At 31.8% G+C, this 26886-nt stretch overlaps 1 protein-coding gene across 1 annotated transcript; it reads left to right on the top strand.

The window, feature by feature from the left end:
- Positions 1-12161: 12161 nt before the first annotated feature.
- On the top strand, positions 12162-14658 carry LOC120256522 (protein FAR-RED IMPAIRED RESPONSE 1-like). Its single transcript, XM_039264198.1, has 5 exons — positions 12162-12908; positions 13508-13662; positions 13753-14110; positions 14417-14508; positions 14604-14658. Exons 1-5 carry the CDS (start codon positions 12162-12164, stop codon positions 14656-14658), a joined length of 1407 nt encoding a protein of 468 aa, XP_039120132.1.
- Positions 14659-26886: the final 12228 nt, after the last annotated feature.

Here is a 26886-nt window from a genome sequence, read left to right on the forward strand (position 1 = left end):
ATAAAGCTCGAAATACTGAACTTTATTTTATAAAGCTGCAAACACTAACTTATGAAAAATAAGTCGTTTTTTGATAAATATTTGGTTAAGTGCATTTACTAAAATGGCCTCGAGTCAATCCGATGAAAAAGGGTATTTTTGGTAGGGTATTTTTAGTAATTTTTGTTATAAAAGTAATTTTTAAATAAACATCAAACATTTTCACATTTCTAGAGTGTTTAGAAAACTAATACATCCAAGCGAAAAATATGCATAAGCACTTAACTTATTCTAAAAGTACTTTTTAAAAGTGCTTCTACAAAAATTAAAAAAAAAACACTTTTTTTAAAAGCCAATCCAAACAACCCTTAATCTTCACGAGAACGCAATTTTTAATTTTTCATTCAACACAAATTTGTTTTTTCAATTTCTTCCTTTTATATTTCAATTACTTCCGCTTTATGCATTTTATTTTTATTTGTCAACCCTCAAACTTTAAGGCATATTTGTGCTTCAACTATTGAAGGTGCCAAGCTACTCCTTGTTTCTGATGAAAATCTACCACTTGCCGTCAAACTTTAAGGCCTTTTTTTTATTTGCCAACCCTCAAACTTTAAGGCATAGTAGTGCTTCAACTATTGAAGGTGCCAAGCTACTCCTTGTTTTTGATGTAATTTCCACCATTCCAAAATATCAAAAGTTATGATCCTCCTATTGTAGATAATTCAATATAAGTTTTTAAGTCATTAGACAATATATTTGATGAAGAATTAATTTCTCTTTTTCTTTTTAAAAACAAGTAACATTTAATTTTTGCGGCATTTGGCCACTTAATGAAAAAGTAGAAGAAGATATAGATGAAGAATGAGAAGAAGGAACATGAACATTTTGAGATTCAATTAATTGTTTATAGAAGTTGTATATTTCTTATAATTTACAATCAAAAGAAAATATGTTATCATTAATTTGTTTTTTTAGAATCACTATCAAATATTAAATATAAATAAGAATCAAGATAAAGATTTTGATAACTAGGATGAGAAATAAATGGGTAAATTTTTTGGATGGGTACCATACATTGACCATTTTTCATTTTAAATATCGAACTTCAATTTGTATTATTTTGGTCATCTAACTTTAATTTGTGTTCACTGGGAGTGTACTAAGTGAATTTTGAGATCAATATGATGACATATATGCTGGATTTACCATGTCAACACCCATTTGCATGTCATCTATATATATAGATATGTCACATTATTAAAGAGAGCCACGTGATCATTCTTATTGACTAGGTTGCAGGTGGCATGCCTTATGAGATCTCATCAATCTTTGAAGAGTTCAAGGATGTCATGCCTCCCAAGTTGTTAGGAAAGTTTTAACCCAAAAAAGAGAGGTGGACCACAAGATTGAGCTAGAGCAAGGTGCTTGTCCTATCTTCAGTATGACCTTGAATGAGCATCTCATGGGTTAAGCTATATAGAAAAGAAAGGGGCATTTGCCCCTTCTATTTTTCATTTAAATTTATTTATTAGTATTTTTTAATATGCATATATTGCGACATACATATTTACCGTTAACCACCTTAGTCTTTGTTTTATAAAAATATGTAACAATGAAAGAAAAAATAAAGATAATTTGGGGGTTTTATTCATGTAGCTACAAGGAAAGGAATTTTTAAATAATAAGGGTGTAAATGGTATTTTCAAAAAAAGCCAAGGTCTAACATAAAAATAAAAATACTCTAGATATAAGTGATAGCTAAATTATCCCCAAATCTAATTATCTGAATCCTCTCTTAAAAACCCTGGTTTCCCTCCCTCCTCTTTGCATTGGTGGCTTTCTTTATTCCTTCTTGCTTGAACTTAGCTCATAAGATGTACTTACTCTTTCCTAAACGGTAGCTATTTCTTCATATGAAGCTTCTTCTTCTATTTTTATTTTTCCTAGTTGTTATTCGAACTATCTTTATGATTTTACCCTCTGTTTTTCCTTCTTATTTTTTTATATGCATTATTTCAATAATTGTGGCTGATTAATGGTTCTGTTAGTTAAAGAGATGTAGTTTGTGGAGTATTTTTTTTTTTGTTTAAAGTATGAAATTAGTCGTTAATTATGTGCTAATGAATGACCCTTTACTTATTGTATAGTTTACTTGAATTTTATAATTTTAATAGGTTTTTTTTTTGGATTTTAATTATTTATTTGGTTTTTCTTAGGAATTTTACAAATTAAAGTTAAAAAAATAGGAAAATATAACTCTTCCTAGGTTTGGATTAGTGGGCTATAATATATATTTTTCTTTGATGAATATTCTCTCAGCCTTTATTAGTTTACTTTTGATTGTTGAATTATCACTCAACTATTTGAGTTTATTGATAGGTATCAATAACATTGTTGTTAATGGTTTCTTTGCTATTTAAATTCTATCTGATGCATGAATGATTGTTAATAAGTTGAAGAAAGACAAATCTCGATTTGAACAAATCATTATTATTTGTAAATAAATTTTTCTTTTTTTCTTCTCACTTTTACATAATTATAAGGATGTTTCATGTGTTAACGTTGAGTGATTTTGATGACTCATGTTATTATTCTTTTTTTTTATTTTTTAACTATTCTACTCTCTTCTATTTAATTTGTATTTTAATAAAGATAACATTGAATGTTTGACCTAACTCATGACTTGAATATGTGAATTAGTAATTGGTTATTAAGATATTATTTCTCTAACTGTGAATGATAAAATTATAGTAGTAAAAATTTTAATTTGTATTCTAATCCTTGCTTCTATTCTGTGTAGGTACTCTATGAAGTTGTATTTCAAGAAAAAAAAAATAAACAATAGAATTAAAAATGCCTTAAATAAAAGAAAAGGAAGATAATATCGTGGGCCTTGAATATTATGGCTCAAAGAGGAGTCACATAGTGTTTAATTTAGCCAATATTCCTTTCCTTCCTAGATTGTGAAAGGCTATTACTGAATATGATCCTAATTTAATATATAGATCTAGTTTGAAGAGCATATTCGGAAAAAGAGCCATGTAAACAACGAACACATACTAAATAAACTCAAAGTGTTTTTTGCTTTGTATTGTGCATTGTTATTGAATCTCAAGTACAAGATATATATATATATATATACGAAATTTACGCAGATAGTATATAACAAAAATAGTAGTACACAACATCAACTCCATGATTTTGGTTTATCATGATGATTCTATTGGTTGTTATAATTTGGCTATCATGATTTTTCTTATTCCATGCTAAATTTATTTCTTTGAGAAACTGTGTTTCCTTATTTGATTTTGCTTTCTTATCAACCCCCTTCAAGATGGAGGCGAAGTGTAAATGAAGTCCCATCTTGTTGCGAAGAAATAAAAATGATGTTTTTGGTGAAGGCTTGGTGAAGATATCTGCAATCTGAAGAGAAGATGACACAAATCATGTGGCAAAGTTACTTGTGGCTACTTTTTCCCTAACAAAATAATAATAATCTATCTTAATATGATTTGTTTGTACATGAAACAAAGGATTACAGACACATGAAGAGCACTAATATTTTCAAAAAATAACTAATTAAGGAAGCTGACATATGGGAATGCTAATGTTACACAGCAAGAATATGAGCCATGTTAACTCAGCAGTAGTGTAGGCCATGGACAGATATTCCAATTCTTAACTTGATCGAGCAACTATAGGTTGCTTTTTTAAAAAACATGAGATACAACAACTAAGAAACACAAAAACTGGTTGTGCTCCATCATGTTATGTAACATCTTGCCCAATCAGCATCTGAAAAAGCATGAAAAGAGAGTGGACTTCAAGATATAAAACATAAGACATAGTCTTGTGTACCCTTAAGATAGAAAAGGATTCACTTGACATGCATGAGATGTAATTCAGTGGGTTTATTGAGAACTTGACAAAATTTATACGCTACATGCTGAATATCTGGTTGGGTAAATGTGAGGTATTAAAGAGCATCAACAATGCTTCTATAATATCTTACATCCACAAGTGTATCATCTGAAAGATGAGGCTTATCTTTGAGACCCATAAGAGTAGTATTGGGAGCACAACTAGTCATGCCAGTATGAACAAGAAGATCTTTAATGTACTTGCATTGTGAAAGAATATCTCCTAAAGTGAAGTGTTCAATTTCAACATCCAGGAAGAAGTGTAGTAACCTGAGGTCCTTCATGGCAAACTCTAAACTCAATTGATCAATCAGTTAAGAGATGAATGAGTTATTGTTTCAAGTAACCAAAATATCATCCACATAGATAAGAAGTAGCACTATAAGGGAGCCTCAATGATAAACAAATTAAGAAGAGTCTGCCTTGCTGTAATAGAAATCAAGATATAGAAAGAACCGAGATAGACGATCAAACCAAGCTTGAGGGACTTACTTTAAACCATGAAGTGACTTGTGAAAAAGACATACATGATCAGGTTTATAAACATCTGCAAAACCAAGGGTTGCTCCAAGACATAATTTCTTTCAAGCATCCACACAAGAAGGCATTCTTTACATCAAGTTGTTTCATAAACCAATTCAATGAAGTAGAAATAGCAACAAAAACCCTCCCAAGTCTTCACACACTTGCCCAAGCTTGGCCCTTCTCGATCATACCATAATAAGTCTTCAATCAATCATCAATCAATCCTCATCATGTTCTGAAGATAGCTTGATGAAAATTTCAATCAACTATATGTGATCTCCATTCGCCAACTTAATCTTCAATTAATCTTGGTCTTGAAGTAATTTGTCACACCAAATTTAGCCCGATGCAAAGCTTTGCCATAAATATCTTTAGCCTTCTATCCTTAGTCTTTAGTTGTCTATACTTAGCCTTTAGTCCATTTTAAGGTCTCCCCAAAGATAAAACTTAATTTTATTTAAGCAAACTCCATGTATAGCTCTCCAATGACTTCTCACTCTATAAATGTCTTCAACTAAAATTTGATTCTCCATTCAAACAATCTTTACAGATAGCTCCTTGTCTGGAGTAGCCTCTAGTTTAAATTTGATCAATGTACCATATCAAGCCACAACCTCATCATATTGCCACATCATCTTTCTTCGCCTTAGGATGTTGCCACCTCGTCAAGGACAACTCACTACAACTGCTTAGGTACCCGTATGATAAATAATGCTAATATATTAAGATATTAACAATAATATTAACAATCTCCAACTTTGGCGTTATTTGTCTCAACTACCACAACTAGCATAATGGTTTCATGATACAACTAATTAATATTGTTATTCATCATACATTAAGTTGTAACCAATAGTTGTAACATGACTAACAACATAAACAAAACTAGTTGTAACTAAGAGCTGCAACACAACCATAAATAAGATAAAGATAAACAAATTAACTTGACTCATAGATTGAATACTATTTAATACTCTCCCTCTTTATGAAAAACTATACAAAAGATACACATAATATCTCCAAATCAACAAACTTCATGTTGTTCAATGATGGTGTTGATTGAACGGGCAAATGCTAGAATTCAGATGTATGATGGTGTTGTTCGTACCTTGTATGATGTTAGGCATGATCCAGAATTGAAAAAGAATTTGATCTCACTCGGCATATTACATGTGAACGGTTTTGGCTACAAAAGCGAGGAGGATTGCATTAGGGTGAGCAAGGGTGCACTGATAGTGATGAAGGGAAAGAGGAGTGCTTGGAACATCTACAGATTGATTGAGAGTACAATTGTAGGTGGAGTAGCAATTACAGAATCAGATCATGATAGTACTTTTCTTTGGCACATGAGATTCGGTCATCTCAGTGAAAGTGGGATTGTTGCTCTTCATAAAAGATGTTTGTTAAAGGGAGTTAATTGTTGCAAGTTAGATTTCTTCAGGGCATCATGCTATCGGAAAAACAATCCAGAGTGAAGTTCAAGGTTGGTAAACACAAAATCGAGGGTATTTTTGATTATGTGCATTCTTATGTGTGGGGTCGACTAGAGACCTATCATTAGGTGGATCTCAGTAATTTGTGAATTTTATTGATGATTTTTCATGAGAGGCCTGGGTACACTTTCTGAATCAGAAATTTGAAGTTTTCTCAAAGTTCAAAAGTCCGTAAAAGCGGAGGTTGAAAATTAGACTGACAGAAAAGTTAAATATCTGAGATCATATAATTGTATAGAATATATAGATTCACAGTTTCTGAAATTTTACGAGGAGCATGGCATTCGAAGCATTTCACATTCAGTAAAACACCTCAGTAATGCAGTATTTCGTAGGGATGAATCGGTCTATTCTTGAAAAGGCACATTGCTTGAGGTTGAATGCAGGGCTTCTTAAGAGTTTCTGGTTAGAAGCAGTTAATATGGCGTGTTACCTCCTAAACAGATCATTGAGAGCCTCATTGGATGGAAAAACTGCAAAGGAAGTGTGGACAGGTAATGAAATTGATTTTTCAAGATTGAAAATCTTTGGATGTCCAGCATATGTGCATATTCTTAGTGATGAGAGTTTCAAGTTTGATCCGAAGTCTAAGAGGTGTATATTTTTGGGCTATGTAAAAGGGAACAAGGGTTATAAGTTGTGGGATTCGGTGATGAAAAAGATGTTGATCGGTAGAGATGCGAATTTGATAAGCAATCAATCGTCGTGAGGAAAGTGGTAGAAATCATGTGTCAATTTCAGTGGAAAATAAGCGAAAAATACTGATGAAAGGTGGAGGTGGAGGTGGAACTACAATAATTTGAAAAGACTGAGAGGTCAAGTTCAAGAGAAGAAAGATCAGTTTGAGATGGTGAACTTGGAAGACCCAAACGCATCTGCTCGGTCTATTATCGCACCGTCCCACTGATCGAGGCGTAATATATTACAATTGTAGAGTACGCTAAAAGAAACTAAATGGCTTACATGGCTAGTCAGAGAATTCGCTATTGAGCAAGATGGAGTTAGATTGCATTGTGACAGTAAAAATGTAATCTACTTGGCAAAGAATCAAGTCTATCATGCTAGAACCAAACACATTGAGGTGAGATTTCACAAAATCAAGGAATTGGTGGCATCTAGTCAGATATTATTAGAGAAGATTTACAACTCAAAGAATGCAGCTGATATATTCCCAAAGACAGTAGCTACAAAGAAGTTCAAGTATTGCTTGGACTTAATTTATGTTTCTAAATGCTAAGAAGACATGCCACCCAACCAATCTAGATGATGAGAACTCCTTGGTTTTCTATCTCCATGGGGTATATTCGCCAAGTTGGAGATTGTTGTATATGGCTCATATACAAGGGTGAACGGGCAGATGCTAGAGCGGAATGGAAGGGAGTGATGGAGCACAGCGTAGGAGCGGAGTAGTGTAATATGTAACCCTAATTTTATTCTAATAAGAAAATCAATGCCTCTCCGCTCCCGAGGACATAGGCATACTCTACCGAACCTCGTTAAATCTTGTATCTTTGTGCGTTTGCTTTCGGGTTTTCTTTTTGATCATTGTTCTATTTCTCAACACTTCACATGCCTTCACATGCCTTCATATGTCATCTCGCCCTTTGTGATAGAATTTATGCTACTACTATAAAGTGTGGTTCAATTTCTCCTGTAGAACCACTGAAGAGAGCTTGGCAAATATGGCAGTATCAAGGCTATATTGTAGTTTGAGTTGCAACATCCACAAGTATATTGATTGCAATATCACCAACTTGCAAAAATTTTACTTCATACCTATTTCCTTGGAGAAAATCATACACAAAGTCATCAATATAGCAAAATAAATAGATCACATCAAAGTCAATTTGAAAAAAAAAAAAATCATCCAACTAAAGAAAATAAGCTATTCTAGCACGAGATCGACAGAGATACTATTCAACCACTTCGGACGCGAAAACCCTACTTCAAATAGTAAAATTAGTGTCATATCTAGTTGTTGACAAAGTTCTTATCTCAAACATCTAGTTTAAAAGATCAAAAGAATGGATACAATAAAACCCTAGATACAAGAAAGAAACCAAATAATAGGGCAAAAAAGTAAATTTAATTTTTTATCATATCCTACCTGTTTCTATCGTGACTATGAATTAATTATTATGTGGCAGGTAGGATAAAATGGTTAAATAAGATAAGACTTCTTATCATGTTCACCAAACAGACACTTAATAGAATATGGATATAATTTGCCACTCAAATAATTTCATATAATTTTTAATATTATAAAATTGGCCTCAAAATAATAAATTTTAAATACAAGTCCACTCATAATTATTATAATAATAAACAGATTTGCCGCCAAAAATTAAATAAATTACACATATTGATAATATTGATAAATACATCAATGGTCTAGGAAATGTTTAGGGGTGTATTTGAGCCAAGCCGTTCGTGAGCTGCTCAGTGTTCGGCTCGATAAGGGCTCATTCGTGTTCAGCTCATATTGTAAACGAGCCAAGCTTAAACATCATTTTCAAGCTCGATTAAAAAACATGCCAAGCTTGAGCAGCTGAAAACTCGGCTCATTTTGGCTCACAAACACAGCTCATGAACAAGCTCGTTTATAAGCTCGGTTGTGAGCTCGTTTTTATATATATATATATATATATATATATATTACATTAATATATATATATATATATATGTATATATATATATTAAGGTGTATAAGTGACTATGTCATTGTTGTCAATTTGAGTCACACATATAGGGCTCTAAACTACTATTTGAAGGCTCAACTCGTTAAAAGCTCTGGTCAACTAGTCCATTAAGTTCAATGAGCTCGTAAGATAAACGAGCCAAGCTTGAACATTACCAAGTTCGGCTCATTAAATCTTGTGAACAACTCGTTTATTGTATAATTAAAAGCTTGTTTATAGTATCATTTATAATTTTATTTGTAACAATCATTAATATAATCATTTATAGTGTCATGAACAAGCTTATTTACCGGATCGTTAATAATATTACAAAAAAAAATATTTATAGATAGTTATATCACAATATTTATTTTGTTATTATTGTAATTATTTGTTAACTTATTTAATGAAGATTTTAACAAGCTTGAACTCAAGCCTTAATGATTCCATAAATAAGCTTAAATTATTCTTTTACTAAAATGATCCTCAAAATCAAATCGAGTTGATCACACTTAATAATGATTCATTAAATAAGCTTTAAATGATACTTTACTAAATAAAAAAATAGAATATAAAAAAATAATTAAACCTTAATCAAGCTAACGAGCCAAGTCTCAGCTTCAAATTTTCTTAACAAGTTGAGCTCGACTATAAATCTCGAAATAAACTCGGTTAGAGCTCGAGCTCGGTTAAAATAGTAACGAGTCAAGCATGAACATGAAAAATGAAGCTCGAAGAAAGCTCGGCTCGAACTCGAACTCGATTAAATAGTAACAAGCCAAGCTTGAACAATGCAAAGCTCGGCTTGGCTTGGCTCGTTTACAGCCTAGAAATGTTATAAAAACTTATTTTACAATATACTTTTATTTGATTATATATTAATCAATTGAATTTCATTCATTTGGCAATGAAAGGGTTGTTTGATTGCTATTTTTTAGATCAATTTTCTATTTTTGAAAAAAGATGAAAAAATAATTTGATAATGCATTTTCTAATTGTTTTAAAAAACTAAAAACAACAAAGTGTTTTAAAATAATAATAATAAAACAACTTCGGGTTGTTGTCTAAATTTTTGTTTTAAAAAATAATTAAAAAAGTAAAGAACAAATTTTAAATTTTAGAATCATATTATCTTGTAAACTATGGATATTCTTGCATATGAGGTTTTTTACCACCTTATAAAAATGATAGATATCATATCTAAGAATATCGAGGCAATAGCCAACAAGTTAAAAATTATAGAAAGAGTTTTTTCATTTTTGACACATCTTTTCAAGATGGCAATTGAAAGTCATTTTGGTATGTTAAAAACTGAATTTCCAAGTCTAAAATTAATATCTCCATATAAACCTCCAAGGCAAAATTGGTAAAAAATCGTGATTACATTACAAATTGGATGTGGCTCTATTATAATAATTCTAAATATTGAACTTATGTTGGAACTATATATATCAATGTTATTGAACATTAAATATATGCATTATATGTCATCTTGAATTCCAATTATATTCATTATATGCTTACTTTTTATAAAATATTATAATTGTATGAAATTTTAGAGAAGGTCCAAACAATTTTGTATCTAAATAAGATAGCAATTATAAGTTTTGTTTGAATTTCAACTATTTTAAAATTTTATAAAAATTTTGAAATTTGAAATTTTATAACTCCCGAAAACTCCAAATTTTTAATGTATTAATTTCATAAATTTGAGAATTTTAGGATTCTTGGATATTTATGCTATCATTTAAATAAATTCTAATCATATGTAAATTTCGATATAGCCTTGATAGTACAGATACTAAAAAAAAAAAATTAAAATATAGCTCAGAAGTTTTTGGGGTTTCAATCAATCATCAAAATGCCATTAATATAATCTTATTTCCTTTTGAGTCCAAAATGTGTTTTTCCATTGATAATATACAATTGTTCAGGAAAAAAAAACAAAAGTGATAGATATAAAATTATCAGAATCTAAACATCATAGGATAACCGAATGCAGCATTTTTCATTTTAATTAAAAAGGAAGGAAACATAATTATCTTTTTCAAATTCTTGTGAATTTGATTTTGATCCCTTCAAAATTAATTCAAACTAGCTTGACAACAAGCAAAATAAAATTAAAAAAAAAGTGTAGATTTAGGCATCAAGACAATATTTTAAAAAAAAAAATCACATTCATCTAAAACAATCTATAAAAATAAAATCAAATAAAACATAAGAAATAAAATAAAAAGATATAAGAACATGTCTGAAAAAAATTTACTAAAAAGCCATTATATTTTTCATTCTTATTATATGTCATTTTTCATTTTCTTAATCATTATTTTTTTAAATTTTTCTGATTATGTAGTCACTATATTTTTAATAAAGAGTAATGATAAAATGCACTAATTCATTTCTCGACATTCAATGCATCGACGACCGTTGCCCATGTGGCAACCGTGTCATTTTTAATTTTTTAAATAATTTAGTAAAGTTGCTGCACGTGGTGGCCAACAACTTTGCATCAACTTTACTTTTGTTTATTTTTTTTTTTATCCAACCGTGAGCATCCTCCCCTCTTCTCCCCTCTCCTTACCACCACCTTGCGTCCCTCTTCTTCCCTCACCTTGCGTTGCTGTCGTCGCCATTAAGCCCCCTGTCATCGTTGTCACGCTTAAGTCCACCGTCACCGCTATCGCTGGAGAGCCTCTCGTCACTGCTATTGCGCTTGAGCCCCATCGCCATTGTCGCCGTTGAGTCCACGTCTACGTTGTCACACTTGAGCACCTCTCTGCCCATCTTCTCCCCCCCTCCCCGTGGCAGCTGTCGTCTAGTGTCTTCATTGGCACATGTATTTTTTTTTTGTTTTTTTTGTTTGTTTGTTTGGGATTTTTTGTGTTGTGGAGCTGTGATTTAAATTAGATTATTAGAAATATGATAGATCTAATTCTACTGGCCCTATCTAACATGAATTTTGCATGCATAATAATCATTAAGGTCATCCATACCTACTATTCTTCCGACGAAATCACCAGCAAAGCAGCAAGAGTGGTTCGAAATTACTTTATCAACCTTCATGGGCCATGGCTGGTGTGTCGAATTGATAGTCAGTTTAGTGGTCTAATATTTTGTAAACTTTTCTTATATATTTATGTTTAGATCCATGATTAGGATTGACTGTCGTCTAGTGTCTTCATTGGTGTAGGTATATTTGTGTTTGTTTGGGATGTTGTGGAGCTGTGATTTAAATTAGATTATTAGAAATATAATAGATCTAATTCTACTGGCCCTATCTAACATGAATTTTGCCTGCATAATAATTAATATCATTAAGACCATCCATCCCTATCTTGCATATGATTATTATTTTGTGGATCTAATCAAATATTTGGTTTTCATAGGCACACAATATCCAAAGTGGTATTTGGTTAAATATGGCAGAATTAGAGATTGGGTCTTATAAACCAAGAAAGAATGGGATAGAAGGGTCTCCTATTTTTGAAATAGTAAATAAAGAAAAAGAAAAAATTATGCACTTTGAAGGTTCAATTTGTGAAACAATTATTCCTAAGGCCGGTATGACGCTTGACTCAGAAGAAGAAGTTTATAATTTTTATGTTGAATATGCTCGGCATGAAGGGTTTGGTATTACTAAAAGAACAACAAAATCCGGAGATGATGGAAGGTTAAAGTATTATACACTTGCATGTGTAAGAGGTGGCAAAAGAAGAATATCTTCTTCACAAAATTCCTTCAACCCAAGGCTATCCACCAAAACAGACTGTCCAGCAAAAATTAATGTTATTGTTGGCAATGATGGAGGGTATACTATATCTCGGGTCCATTTGGAGCACAATCATGCACTCAGTCCCCAGAAATCTAGGTTTCAAAAATGCAATAAAAAAATTGATGCGCATGTCAAGAGAAGACTTGAACTAAATGATCGAGCTGGTATTAGTTTGAGTAAAAATTTTCATTCTTTAGCTGTTGAAAGTGGTGGATATGAGAATTTGGCATACATAGAAAGAGATTGTCGGAACTACGTTGTGAAAGCAAGGCAAATCAGGCTTGGTGTTGGGGATCCTGATGCACTTGGGGCTTATTTCTCTTGCATGCAACAGAGAAATTCAAAAAAATTTTATTTGGTTGATATGGATGACGAGGGCCGATTAAGAAATGTCTTTTGGGCTGCTGCATTGTCTAGAGCAGCCTATGAATCTTTTGGTGATGTTGTATCCTTTGACACGACATACTTAACAAATAAGTATGATATGCCCTTTGCTCCTTTTGTTGGAGTAAACCATCATGGGCAAACCATATTATTCGTATGTGGTTTATTACCAAAGGAGGATACTGAAACCTATATTTGGTTGTTCAAAACTTGGTTGGAATGTATGTCGGGGAAGGCCCCAAATGTGATAATTACAGATCAATGCATGGCTATTCAAGGTGCAATTAGGATGGTGTTTCCTAATTCTTATCATCGTTTTCGTCTTTGGCATATCATGAAATAAGTCCCTAAGAAGCTTGGAGGATTGACTCACTATAAAGCAATAAAAAAAATCTTGAAGTCTATTGTTTATTAGGCAATAGATGTGCAAGAATTTGAAGACATTTGGTTGAAGATGATAAAAGATTACAATATTAAAAAGAATGAATGGCTGAATTTTTTGTATATAAATTGTCAACGTTGGGCTCCTATATATGTTAAGGGTGTTTTTTGGGCAGGAATGTCAACAACTCAAAGAAGTGAGAGCATAAATGCTTTTTTTATGGCTATGTTGGGCCAACGAAATCCTTAAAACAATTTGTGGAGCAATATGATAATGCATTGAAAAGCAAAATTGAGAAGGAGAACAAGGCTGATTTTGCTTCCTTTAACTCAAACTTCTCATTGCTGACTGATTGTTATTTTGAGAAGCAGTTACATGAAGCTTATACAAATGAAATTTTTAAGTTGTTCCAAAATGAATTGAGAGGAATGTTATTTTGCAATCTCAGACTTATCAACTCAAATGGGCTAGTACATGCATTTCAGGTGACAGACATATTCAAAGGGAAAGAAGGCAGATTCAGAAGGCAAGTGGTGTTTAATGTTTATTACAATGAAGCTGAGTTTGACATCAAATGTTCATGCCTTTTATTTGAGTTTAGAGGAATTTTTTGTAGACATATATGCAAACTTCTTATTAAGAGGAATGCGAAAGAAATTCCATCTTATTATATTTTACCTCGATGGAGAAAGGATATCAAGCGGAGACATACTTATGTGATGAATTGTTATGATGACACACAAACTAATGAACAAAATGTGCTCTACACCCAATTGTATTCTCATTTTGCCAAACTTGCTGAAATTGGAGTAGCAACTACTGGAAAATATTTATTCTTGACGAAAAGCATGGATGAGGCAATGGAGAAGCTCATGGATAATGGTTGGGAGCAAGAACAACCAATACTTTCGAATGAAGTTCATGAGCAAGAACAACCAATGTCTTCAACCACGAAGTTCCTAACACCTTTGAAGGTGCGTAGCAAAGGACGGTCATCATCCAAAAGAAATAAGTCAAAAGTTAAAGAATTAATTTCTAGAAATAAAAAAAGGTATTCATTTTTATATCATTTTATTTTTACTTTTATTTTTTTTTATCCAAATAATGTTAATTATTACAAAAATTTCAAGCAAAGGGGAATATTTAAACCCATAATGAAGCACTAGCAGAATTTTGTACTCAAGAAAGTGTGGTAATGTTATGTCAATTAATATTTGTACTTGTTATGAACTTGCATAACATTTTAATCTAAAATGTTGGAATACATTTTTTTTTCTCAGGTGAATTCAAATTCTATCCCTAATATGCCGAATATGCATGTTGATAGCTCCACAACGCAAACTATTGGCATTGATTTTTCTTCTAAGGTAATGTATATTTCATGGCCCAAAAAAATTGTTATGATTGTAAGTATATCCCTTTTTAGATTTCTTTGTGTGATGATGCATGTTGAAATTTGTTCTTCAGGGATGCTAAAGCCATTTGTTATGCTGCTAAATTTGTGGTTCAGAATTTGAAATGAGAATCTACTGGTTCTAGATTGTTGTTTAGTGGAAGCTGCTGGATGCATTGAACTTATTTTGATAATATATCACTCAATTTGTATTTGTTTGTTAGATTTTGTTTTATTTTGTTTGTTGTAGTTTTTTGCAGATTTTGAGTGATATTATGCACTTTTGCAGCTGTTTTTTGAATGCTCGATCCGGTCATCCTAGAAAAGCTCATTCATATTGAAAATTATCTCTGTTCTTCTCATTTGCAGCAATTGATACACTTATGGATTGTCTCCTGGAAGCAACTGGAATCACAACTTTATCTCAGGAGACAATATCTAACAAATGAGCACAAAATATTTAACACGCTAATAAATAAATAAATGCTCCATTTGCACCATGCCTGAACATTAACAAGAGACAATATCTGAACTTGACAAATGTAAGCGATTTTGTAACTATGTTTCATATACAATGCGAAAGCAACAGAGAGTCATTACAGTCGTCACTAGAGTAAAGCATAACAATGATAACAATAATAATAACAATCAAAATAGTAAGGGATAAGTTTCAAACTTTTCTGGACACTTGCAAACTAAACAAAGAGGTCCTCCGCAAATACCAATATTTGAGAGCATGGGCATAATCTTAGCCACATCTGAGAGCAGGAGGTGCCATTACAACCAATTAGAATGTGCCTTGTGCAATTCAAGTACCTAGTGTGCGCAATCCCTAAGCACTTCCAAATCCATCTCAGTTGGGTCAGTAGCTTGGATCTCATAGTGAACACAGTCAAGCTCACGTTTGATTATGTCCTTGGATGTGGCATACAACATCTTAGCACGGATGCTGGAGGTGGAAGGTGACCTGCTCACCAATAAATAAACACAAATTGTTTATAATTATTGAAGATGCACTTGCTGGTTCAACCAGGCATAAAGAAAAATGACGCAGCGGGGTAAGGTTGTGGACTTGTTTAGTCTAAGAATACCCAAGTCAACAACATAGTGGAAATCTAAACCCTATTTAGTCTAAGAATGCCCAGAAATTTAGAGGAAGGACAAAGAACAAAACAATTTTATTTCAATTCCAAACTGCCTTCATAACCTAAAAGCTTACAAATAAATAGACCAACAAGAAAACACCAAAATAGAAATAAATCAAAATTTTCCAAAAATAGAAAATTCTCGATTGACACCATAGAATAAAAATTCAAAACCAAACATAGCGAATGCCAAAAATGACGTCTCAATCAGAGATTTATAGCCCAAGATATGGGTGGAGAAAATCTTTCCATAAACGGGGTCCTCTGATCACCAAAATTAGCCTTTTAGGAAAATTACGGAAATGACCCCGCCTAAGTCATTGCATCCCACTTGTCCATGTAGGCACAAGCTAGCTCATCAATCTGGTCCGCATAAAAAAAGTAAGACAAGAAGCTATATTTTTCAATTAAATTGCAAATCGGCAATTCAACAAGGCAAAAGCAAGAAAGTGATGTGCGTAGCTCAATTGGGATGCATTGAGACAGGTTTACAAGAAAGAGTACCCAACAAACTTAGCCCCATGACAGTGGAAATGATGGCATTCAAGAAATGCAAATCAAAAGCATTTAGTTGATAAGGAACAACAAAGAAATAACTTTTACAATTTGCTTTAAGTATAACGAAAATTTTCATTTTCATACCTGCCAAAGTGACAAACATACCCAGAGGGGAAACTTTTTTTCTATATAAGGTATATTAAAGGTACTAATAGTTCCATATTAGTTAATTTGATAAAATATGGATCTAAACATAAAAGTTTAGCACTCTCATCCTATTGCCTTCAGCTTTTGGGTTGAAAATTGAAATAGACTTCAACTAGCTAGCTTATACCAGGAGAGCTTAACTAACAGTCAATCCTAATCATTTATTATAATTCTTTTGAAAAAAAAATTTACTTAATGAGAAAAATGGTTAAAAATGAGCATGGAGACTGAATAACACCAGTGGCAAATACAGATCCAATTTGGAATTCCTATGCATATGAATTACTTACAATGATTTGTTTGGAAAATTCTCACACCAAATGAAGCTCTATGAATTAATAACAAGCACAGAGAGAGAGAAAGAGAGATGGGGTGTCCTTTTTTTCAATTTAATTAATAAAAATATATAAATATAGAAACTTAAAACTATAGGAAAATTTTACAAAATATTAGACCACTAAACTAACTATCAATTCGACACACCACCCATGGCCCATGAAGGTTGATAAAGTAATTTCGAACCACTCTTGCTGCTTTGCTGGTGATTTCATCGGAAGAATGGTAGAGATGGATGATCATAATGATTATTATGCATGCAAAATTCCTGTTAGATAGGGCCATCAGAATTAGATCTATCATATTTCTACTAATCTAATTTAAATCATAGCTCCACAACACAAAAATCCTAAACCAAAAAAATACCTACGCCAATGAAGACACTAGACGACAGCTGCCACGGGGAGGAGGGGAGAAGATGGGCAGAGAGGTGCTCAAGTGTGACAACATAGACGGGGACTCAACGCGATAACGGTGACAACGGCGATGGGGCTCAAGGGCAATAGCAGTGACGAGAGACTCTCCAGCGATAGCGGCGACAGTGGACTAAAGAGTGACAACGGTGACAGGGGCCTTAACGGCGACGATGGCGACACAAGGTGAGGGGAGAAGAGGGACGCAAGGTGGTGGTGAGGAGAGGGGAGAAGAGTGGAGGATGCTCGATCACAGGTTGGATAAAAAAAATAAACAAAAGTAAAGTTGATGCAAAGTTGCTGGCCACCACGTGCAGCAGCTTTACTATATTATTAAAAAAATTTTAAAAAATGACCTGGTTGCCACATGGGCAACTAGGTCATTCGTACACCGAATTCGGGAAATAAATTCGGTCCATTTATCATTACTCTTTAATAAAATATTGAAAATGCCAACTAGTATAGGCATTCACAATGAGAAGCAGGGTGACACTAGGCATGAGCTACGTTTAATTAATATGAAAGGGATGAAAATCAAATTCATAACAAATGACAAAAGACAGATAAGCCCATCCGGTTATCGTCTAGAATGGGCATTTTGTAATTTTACATTTAGATTTGAACAATTTTATATTCAGGATTGAAAAAAGCAATTAGGTTATATTAGTAGTATTTTGAACAACCACTGCTTGGTGTAGTGGAATGTTATAAAAATGGTGAATGGACAGACCCAGGATCGAATTCTTGGATCGTAGTACTGTGCAACAGTACTGTTCATTCATTATTCATTGGTTCTCTATAGGGGAATGCCGTTTCCCTCCCCTTATGGATTGCATGGCAAAGAGATTTATTAGTTCTGTTTAGTTGCTAAAATATTTTTTTATATGTACATAGTAGGAATCTAATCATTTCACGTGATATCTGGTCGAGTTAATAAATCTTAAGGGAATCGTCAAGCCACCGTAACTAGTGCATTACCGCATCTACCTATCTCTTGACACCCCTTTGTGATGCAGCGTTTGTCGCCTTTATTAATATATATATTGATAATCGATTGAAATCCAAAAAATACTTCAATATTTTTAGAATTTATATTGTCAAAATAATTTTGGAATTAACATAGGTTTGGAATTTATGTAAATCTATGACATAGTATATGAATTACAAAAATAAATAAATAAATTTTGAGTTTTTGGAAAATTATAAAATTTTAAATTTTTAGAAGACATATAAAACAACAAATCTTGAGGTTACTATTTTAACATTGCGACAAAATTTGTAATTGCTATGGTATTTAGATCCAAAATTACTTGATTTTTAGGTCCAAGAAAATATTTATTGGTATTATTAATAAATAACATTTCCTTGACCTGAAAAATATTATTTGGGCGTCAAATGGTCTTCAATAATTATACATGAGTTTAAATTTTATAATATAAGTGTGCACTATCTATATGGGTTCTTTTTATTTCATGATATATGTGTGTAGTTCATGAACCTATCTAATAATTAAATATAAGAAATTAGGCTAAAAGCTCATTTAGAAAAGCAATAAGGTGAAATTTATGACATAATAATAATTAAAATTTTATGTTTATTTCATTACCAAATCATTGAAATTCATTTACTATAATTAAATAAAATCATATTATCTGGATCAATGATATGATTTTTTTTTTTATAATATCTATAATTTATTTAATCTTTGAAGGCAAAAATGTGTGAATTGTTATGGGTGAAGTTATATATATATACATATATACATATATATATACACACACACATATATATATATATATATATATATATATATATATATATATATAGTATAAGGGTATGTTAAAATTATTAAGTGTCAAATTATATCTATATTTTATTAAATTTATATGTATAAATTTACAAATTACTAACAAACTGTATGTAAATAAAATTTTAAAAAATTTCACATCTTTTAAAATGTTAAATTGTATTAAAAATGCATTTTAAAATAAATGATTCAAATATATTTTTAATGTCATTTGATATAATGGTTATTTATTATTTTGGGGCATTATAGTTGTTGTAAATTAAAATTTTTTAGATTTGTGAATATATTTTTATTGCATTATTATATTCTTAAATCCATGGTTTAATCCATAGCATGATTAACAATATTAATTAAATCCAATGAAGCCTAATAACGTGGTTTATGTACCTATTAAAAAGGAGTTTTAGTTGATAGAAATTATTGTGTAGCAGCATTGCTCATGCTCTATTTACTAAGTCCCAGTACTTTAGAGTAGTGAATTCTAGTGTAAATCTTGTGTGTGAGAAGTCATACTTCTTCGCCCCTCCAACTTCAAAGTTGCATAAGAGGGTGATTTACCATTGTAGTATTATGGTTCTTGATATACTCCCTCCGTTCTTTTTTATCTGTTATAAACTCATGTTTTTTTTATCTGTCATTTGTAAACATCAAGAAATATTTATTTATTTATTTTTTTCTAAAATTACCCTAACACTCTATTCAATTCTCTTCTTGAAATTTAATATGAGAGAAAAATGTGAAGATATAAATTATGGGTAATTTTAGAAAAATAACTAATTTTTTATTAAATTATGTGAAATAACCAACTTTCTTGGTATGTGAGATTCGGTTATTCACGGCAGATAAAAAAGAACTTAGGGAGTAAAATTTTGGGCGCACATGGCAGACTTTCATTACTCTACGTGTTAGCTTCACATGATAAATCTTTAAAAAGTCATTAAGTGCACTTATCTGTTTCTTTGATGACGCTTATCGACTTTGTTAGTATATATATATATATATTAGTAAATATATTGATAAATTAAATAAATTTATCAATATAAAAAAAATCAAAAGTGGAAAAATATACACTTAAATTCAAAATATTTATTTGGAGATATATTTATCAAATCAAAATTAATATAAGTTATACCTACAAAGCAAAGTTAACAATAATAGGCCTTTTCCTTTGGAAACCCAAAATATTTATAAAATTGAACGTATTAATAATACTCTTTAATATACACTCATATTTATAATTTTTTATATTTTTTAACAGTAATGTACATCATGAATTCACATTGAAATTAAATGTTCCTTATTTTTTAATTTATTTAAATATAATAAGAATTTCTTCCATATGCAATCTTTTATCCCCATTATTATTAAAATGGGCATAATAATTATAATTTGTTATACTTCTCAATATCAATTTAGGTTTACTGCATTTCACATTGGCAAGAAAAGCTAATATTTTTAAAATTACTGAAAAATAACCAAACATTTTTTTTTCTACTGAATTTGAAAATATTAATGGATATTTGAAGATTATTATATCAAAGTATTTTAATTATGTTTGAATTTATAATTTTTAACCAACAAAGTGAAGACATAGGTGTTTGTTGAGCTTACTTCAAGTACCTGACACATGCTTGTCACATTTTGTAAAAAAAACAAAATTTTAATTTTAAATTATTTTAAATTAAAAAAAGTTATTAATTTTTTCTAATGAGTTGGATTCGTGAGTTATAAATTTTTTAAAAAAGTTATTAAATTTTAAGTCACTTTTCTAGTGGGTTATTAATAAAAATTATTAAATTATAGTTTTAAAACTGCCCTAAATACTAAGAAAAGCCATTTTAAAGATTTACTTTGGAGTTGTGACTTTGTAAAAATTATATTTACACATAAACCCCTACAAAACATTAATATTTGTGCATATATCCCTGTCCTTATCATATATTGAGATATATCAAACTATACAAACTCAATCATTGTTAATTATTTGCTATATTTTTATGGAATATCCAAATTAACTATATAAACCTATAATTATCTTTTGTTTGTCTCATTTAATAACGCTAACATTTTAAATACATGCAAATATGAATGTTTTCTAAGAGATCACACAAATACAAGTATTACAAGGTAGACATGCAAATATGAATTTTTCTCAAGATATATAAACAAATTTCTAAAGCTAAAATTGCTAATTTTTAGTGTAACATTAAAAACCAAATTTATATATTTCAATATTATTTTCTACGTGAATAATCGGATGGGCATCTAATATAAAACCATTGTTTGATTCATAGGTGGAGGAAGGAGGGAGGAGTGATGGGATTGAGGATGAGAGGAGGATGAAAAGTTTGAAAAAGAAAATATCATCTCGGTTCAACTAGGAGTGAGGAGTAATCTATTTTTCTACTTCTAAATAATTATTAAATAATAACTCATTTATCTAATATGAACATAGACAATTATAACTCATAGACATAAATATAAATTTAATCAAGACTTATATTTAAAATTAAAATAATTATTCTTCATTTTTAATGATTTCTTATTGAAATAATTAATACAAACTCTAGCAAATGTTATAAATATCAAACTAGGTGTGTGTGATAAATTAAGTTTTCTTTAATTTTTAATATCAACTTTAGCTTATTTAAAAATCTTAAATTGCATGTGAGCACTTATATCATGCAATTATTATGAAAAAGTTAAAAAGTCATGAATACCACAATTTATATTATAAAATAAAAATTCGATATATCTGAATTTATGTCTCGTATATGATATAACAACCTGAACTATAAATAAAATTACAATATTATTCATTAGATTAAATGGCACTCTGATGTATGAGATATTAGAGGAACCTAAATATTTTTATAATATAGAAGTGTTATATGCCAAAATTAAAATTAAAATTGGCAAAACTTTGAATGCATTCTCTTAAATAAATGAGAAATGTTGAATTTTATACAAATGTAAATTCAAATTTTCATTTCATTATTACGTTTAATAACTCAATAAATTCTTTCATAAATTTTTAAGGCAATGATATTTTGTCGCATTTATATACAAGCATAGAGAAGAACCATAAGTTTTATATATTAAATTTGTTAGCAAACATGTTTATAATAAATTTTAATCAGTTGGGTTTATGATTGAGAAAATTATAATCTATATATAAAATTAATTGATATTATTATTTTGTAACCATTTTAGATGGGGAATTTATTTTGATATTTCAGGAGTATATATTAGAGATTAAATTCATGCAATGCTTAATTAAAGAAACATGATTGGTAGAGTATTATTATTATAAATATTAACAAAATTAACCATTATTATTATTGTATAAATTAGTATTGAAGTATTTTTACAAAAATAATTCAAAAGTTTATTTTTCTATTTTTACTATTCAGTATCGAGATAACATATGTCATTGTTCAGTATAGGAAAGCACTAAAGATTGGGTGTAGCTTCAAAATTATCTAATTGAGTACTGAATCAATAAATAAATAAAATGTTCCATCTAAAACCCAACTATTTTCGGAGTAAAATGTCCTAATGAAATGAAATCTCATCTTTATAGCGTGTAGCGGCGTGTTGTGTGAATATCGAAAGATCACAGCTCTGACAGTTGTGGTTTCTGAACAAAGGACAGGCTCACCAGTGGACGATGGAGGCAATCCAACCTAGCAGCCCTGTCACCACCCTCTATTTGTCATTGAGAGTGATCACCAGGCACGCGATCACCACGTCATGACTCATACCTGTGTTTGGATGTCACTGATGGGATTGTGGGTATCCTTTCTGCCTCTTTAATTACCATTATGCGATTAATAAATAAAAATTGTTCTATAATACACCATATACATGTTATAATCTAAATCATTGTTAATTTAATACATCATATAATTAAATCAATCTTTAATTAAATTAATTTGTCATCAAAATATTAAACTATCATAATTAAATAAAATATTTAAAACATTTATTAACTCATAATTAAACTCTACAATTAAAATAAACTCTCACCAAACTTTGTTAGTAGAAAAGTATAGAAATTTTGTACGTTTAATTTCTCCATAGCAGCGAAAGTTAAAATATATTATTTAATTCAAATATTTAATTATATGAAATTGGATAATAGTTAAACTGGATTATTTATTTTTAATAATTATAATAAAATGTATAATAATTAAATTAGATTTTATTATTGAAAATATTTAATTATAATTAAATTAAAGTTCGATAATGTCTTAAATTATTTTATAAATTAAAATTAATTATAATAAATATAATTAACTATGGTATGTAGCTATCATCTGATTACGTTACCAAAGATATAAAGAAATAATTTCATACGTGATTTCTCTATCTCCTACTTTTATTCTTTTCCAGGTCAGAAACACTATCTTCGTGCTAACCCCATTCTTTCAGTCTAGGTCATCACTCTCCATCCATCATTTCTTTTGGCTCCTTTCGAGTTACCATTATAGTATTAATAAATATTATTTCTATAATACACCCCATTACATGTTATAGTAATTAAATATTTCTTTAATTCAATACATCTCTATAATTAAACTCAATCTTTTAATTAGAACTAATTTATGTCATTAAATATTAAATTATCACATAATTAAATAAAAATATTTAAAACATTTATTAATCTAGTTAACTCATATAATTAAAAATAGACTTCAAAAACTTTTTAGGAAAGTAGAAATTTTAGTACGTTTATTTTTGCATAAACCTAGTTAAAATGTATTATTTAATTATATATTTAATTAGTATTAAATTGATAATAGTTAAATGGATTAATTATTTAATGATTATAATAAAACATATAATAATTAAATTAAATTTTATTTAAAATATTTAATTATAATAATTAAAATGAATAATAAAATTATTTTATAAATTAAAAATTAATTATCCTTAAATATAATTAACTATCGTATGTAATATCATTCATTTATATTAAAGAATATAAAAGTAATTTTACACGATTTCTAACTCTTTACTTTTATTCCGTATTTTATTCTTCTAGTAGACACTATTGTCTTCCATTCATTATGCTATACTCTTCGTCCCAGTTCGATCAAATCCATGTGCCCACGACTCCCATTCCTATGCTATGCTCTATTACGTGCAGGAGCGGAAATTCAGGGTAAAGATTAAGCTACGAAATCAACCATGCTTTTTATAGTCCTTTCTCAACTCCAATTTAGTGAAATTTATTATCCAAAATATAAACACTAAGAAAATGATAATGTAAGTAATGATATATAGTTACTTTAATTTTAAATTATCATGAAAAGTTTAAATCGATCAGGTTAAACTAATACAGTCTATGTTATGCGTATGCTTCAGCAGACAAAGATTGCTACCGTAGCGCCCTCTATGATGGGCTTGTGATTGTACGAAAGAATGAACTTGCGCTACTAATACCTACTTTTATGACATGATGTGACCGAAGCCGTCTCAAACACTCGCTTTTATTAACGCCCTCAGCGTGGCATCGAAGAGAATCGCTGAATTGCAATGGCACTGTTGTATCGCATGACTGACACCTGGGCTGCGGACGTGGCAACGTGCATGAAGGTGTTGACCAGCGTGATGAGATGCCATATTGCACCGCTGTGACATGGGCAGGGAGACTCGGGAGTGCAAGCGAACATCTTGACGAGAGATCTCTGGTGGATGGCTATTTTGGTAAGAAGTCTACATAGCGTGGAGGCAGAAACGTCTCGAAAGATCGTGGGTGCAGCATCTTATCCTCTTGGTGGAGTTATGCGATGCATTGGCTGACTTGCAGGCATAGAGATCATATCAAGACCATATTTGGGTGATTTGATCGAAGACTACCATGGTGGAGCTCCTAATTAAAGATCGATCGTCGTGGTGTGAATGAGGACTACGTTCGAAGTTATGCATTGGGGACTGATTGGATTACAAAGTCTATCTTGCAGGCGTGATTTGAGGACTAAAACCTTGTGCTGATTGAAGATCAAGTCTGGAGAATCTTTGCAAGACCAAACTCTGGGTGGATTGGAAGACTAAGTTTGGCAAGTGTTTTGTGAAGACGCACAAGGACTGTGCATGCGCCTGGAGATCGTGGCGGTGAGGAACTCACTGTGTGTGTAGTGCGGCTAGTTCTTGGCCGGTCGATCGAGATCTGGGCGCTCGACCTGTACTCAGCTGGCCCACTAGGGAGGTTGATGGAGTCTCGAGGTCGTCTCGCGTAACCGTGAACTTCGGTCAAACTGCGCGTGCTCAGGAGTCGCGCTTATGTAAATCTGATTCATGTTACTGACGGGGAGTTGCTGACGACTAATTTCTCAGCGTGTTTTAAATTAGTGGCCGGAGTACCCATTCTAGAGGGTACGTGCTATATTCGACGTATGTATGCGTCTATATAAGCTTCTGCTTACTGCAGATTGTAGCGCGTGACTCTTTGAGGGTGACTCTCGGAGGAGAGAGTGTGTGAGCGCTGAGACAGTCTAGTAGAGAGCATGAGTGATCTTTTATTGTTGAGAGTGTGTGGAGTGGCAAGTGTTTGCATGCTCATCTGTCTTTACCTCTTTTAGTGGATTGTTTCCTCTCGGGGCATGGCCCAGAGGCGTGTGGCGGATGGGCCAGCCGAAAATGGGTTACCAGCGCTAGTGTGTCTCCCTTTGTGTTTGTTTGTGTCGCGTGCTCTTTATTGGTTTGTGTGGAGACTTCTAAGGAGCGCTTAAATGTTACTTTAATGCCTCACAAACGACACGTAGGAACTCACAAGAGTGAGATTGTCAGGCCCCTGGTCGCTGCGTTTTCACTTTGGTTTCTAAAGCTCGTGCGAGGTCCTAACAAGTTCGTTGATGGGCGGAGGCGGCTGGCTCCGTCACTCGACGTCCTCGCTAAATGCCTAAGGATCCAACTATCCATGTATGGAGAGGCGCGATGAAAGCGTTTATTAAATCCACATGTACGTAGATGCATGGATTGCCGTGAAACAGATAGTGATGGCTCCTCCTACTCTAGAGGCTGGGTGAGGCGAGAATGTGATCGCTATGAAGAAGCAAAGTGTTGGAGTGTCGAAGACATGCTGCAGACAAAGGTGATGGCAGTAATGGGAGAGCAAATCTCGATGCATATGGAGGAGTCGAGGAGAACCAATTCAGAGTATATTCTGCGATATGCAGCGTGCTTAAGAAAGCTCTGGGAGATTCTTGAAACCATACATGAAGGTGTACCAACTTGGTAAGAGAATCCAAACTTCAAAAATGTTAACAACTATGTTCTAGAAAATCTCTGAGACGGAGAAGATGATGGGAGCGATAGCCGCTGTTCGATGCCAAAATTGATGGACATTGCAAATCACTGCTTACCAACTTGCAGGGGTACTCGAGATAAAGCCAGTCCCGAGAAGCTCTTAGATCACTCCCAAGTTAAAGATTTGACGCATCGGTGACAGTTAAGTAGCGAGATATTTCAACTATGAAACTGGATGAGTTGATGGGGTCTTTGTGCAGGCGTATAAGGATGAACCTTAATCCCCGAAGAAGAATAGAGAAGATATAGCCTCGAAGTGCTGAAGCAATAAAAGCGTAGGAGTTACAACAAATGTCGTTATATGAGAAGACTGAAGACGAAAATGATAGAGAAATTGTTTCTCTTAATCAAAGAGAAAGACGCATGACAGTGGTCGGGAAGAGCTGCAAGACAGCAAAGGCGAGAAATTTCAAAGAAAAGATGGTCCTAAATAAAGAAAAGGATGTTGTCGAAGATCATCACAAAAAGGAAGAAATTGAAAGATCGTCGAAGATCTGGCGGTAGAGAATATATGTGGAGGCTTTAGGCACCATCGGCTTCATCAGGCTACACCGTGTAGCAAAGAAAACCACCGCATCGCTAGATGGAGTAATGACTCGATGGTCCATCAAGAAGACGATGAAGAAGTCCGAAAGCA

Source organism: Dioscorea cayenensis, unplaced genomic scaffold (genome assembly GCF_009730915.1).
Source record: "Dioscorea cayenensis subsp. rotundata cultivar TDr96_F1 unplaced genomic scaffold, TDr96_F1_v2_PseudoChromosome.rev07_lg8_w22 25.fasta BLBR01001482.1, whole genome shotgun sequence".
Lineage (NCBI taxonomy): Eukaryota > Viridiplantae > Streptophyta > Magnoliopsida > Dioscoreales > Dioscoreaceae > Dioscorea > Dioscorea cayenensis.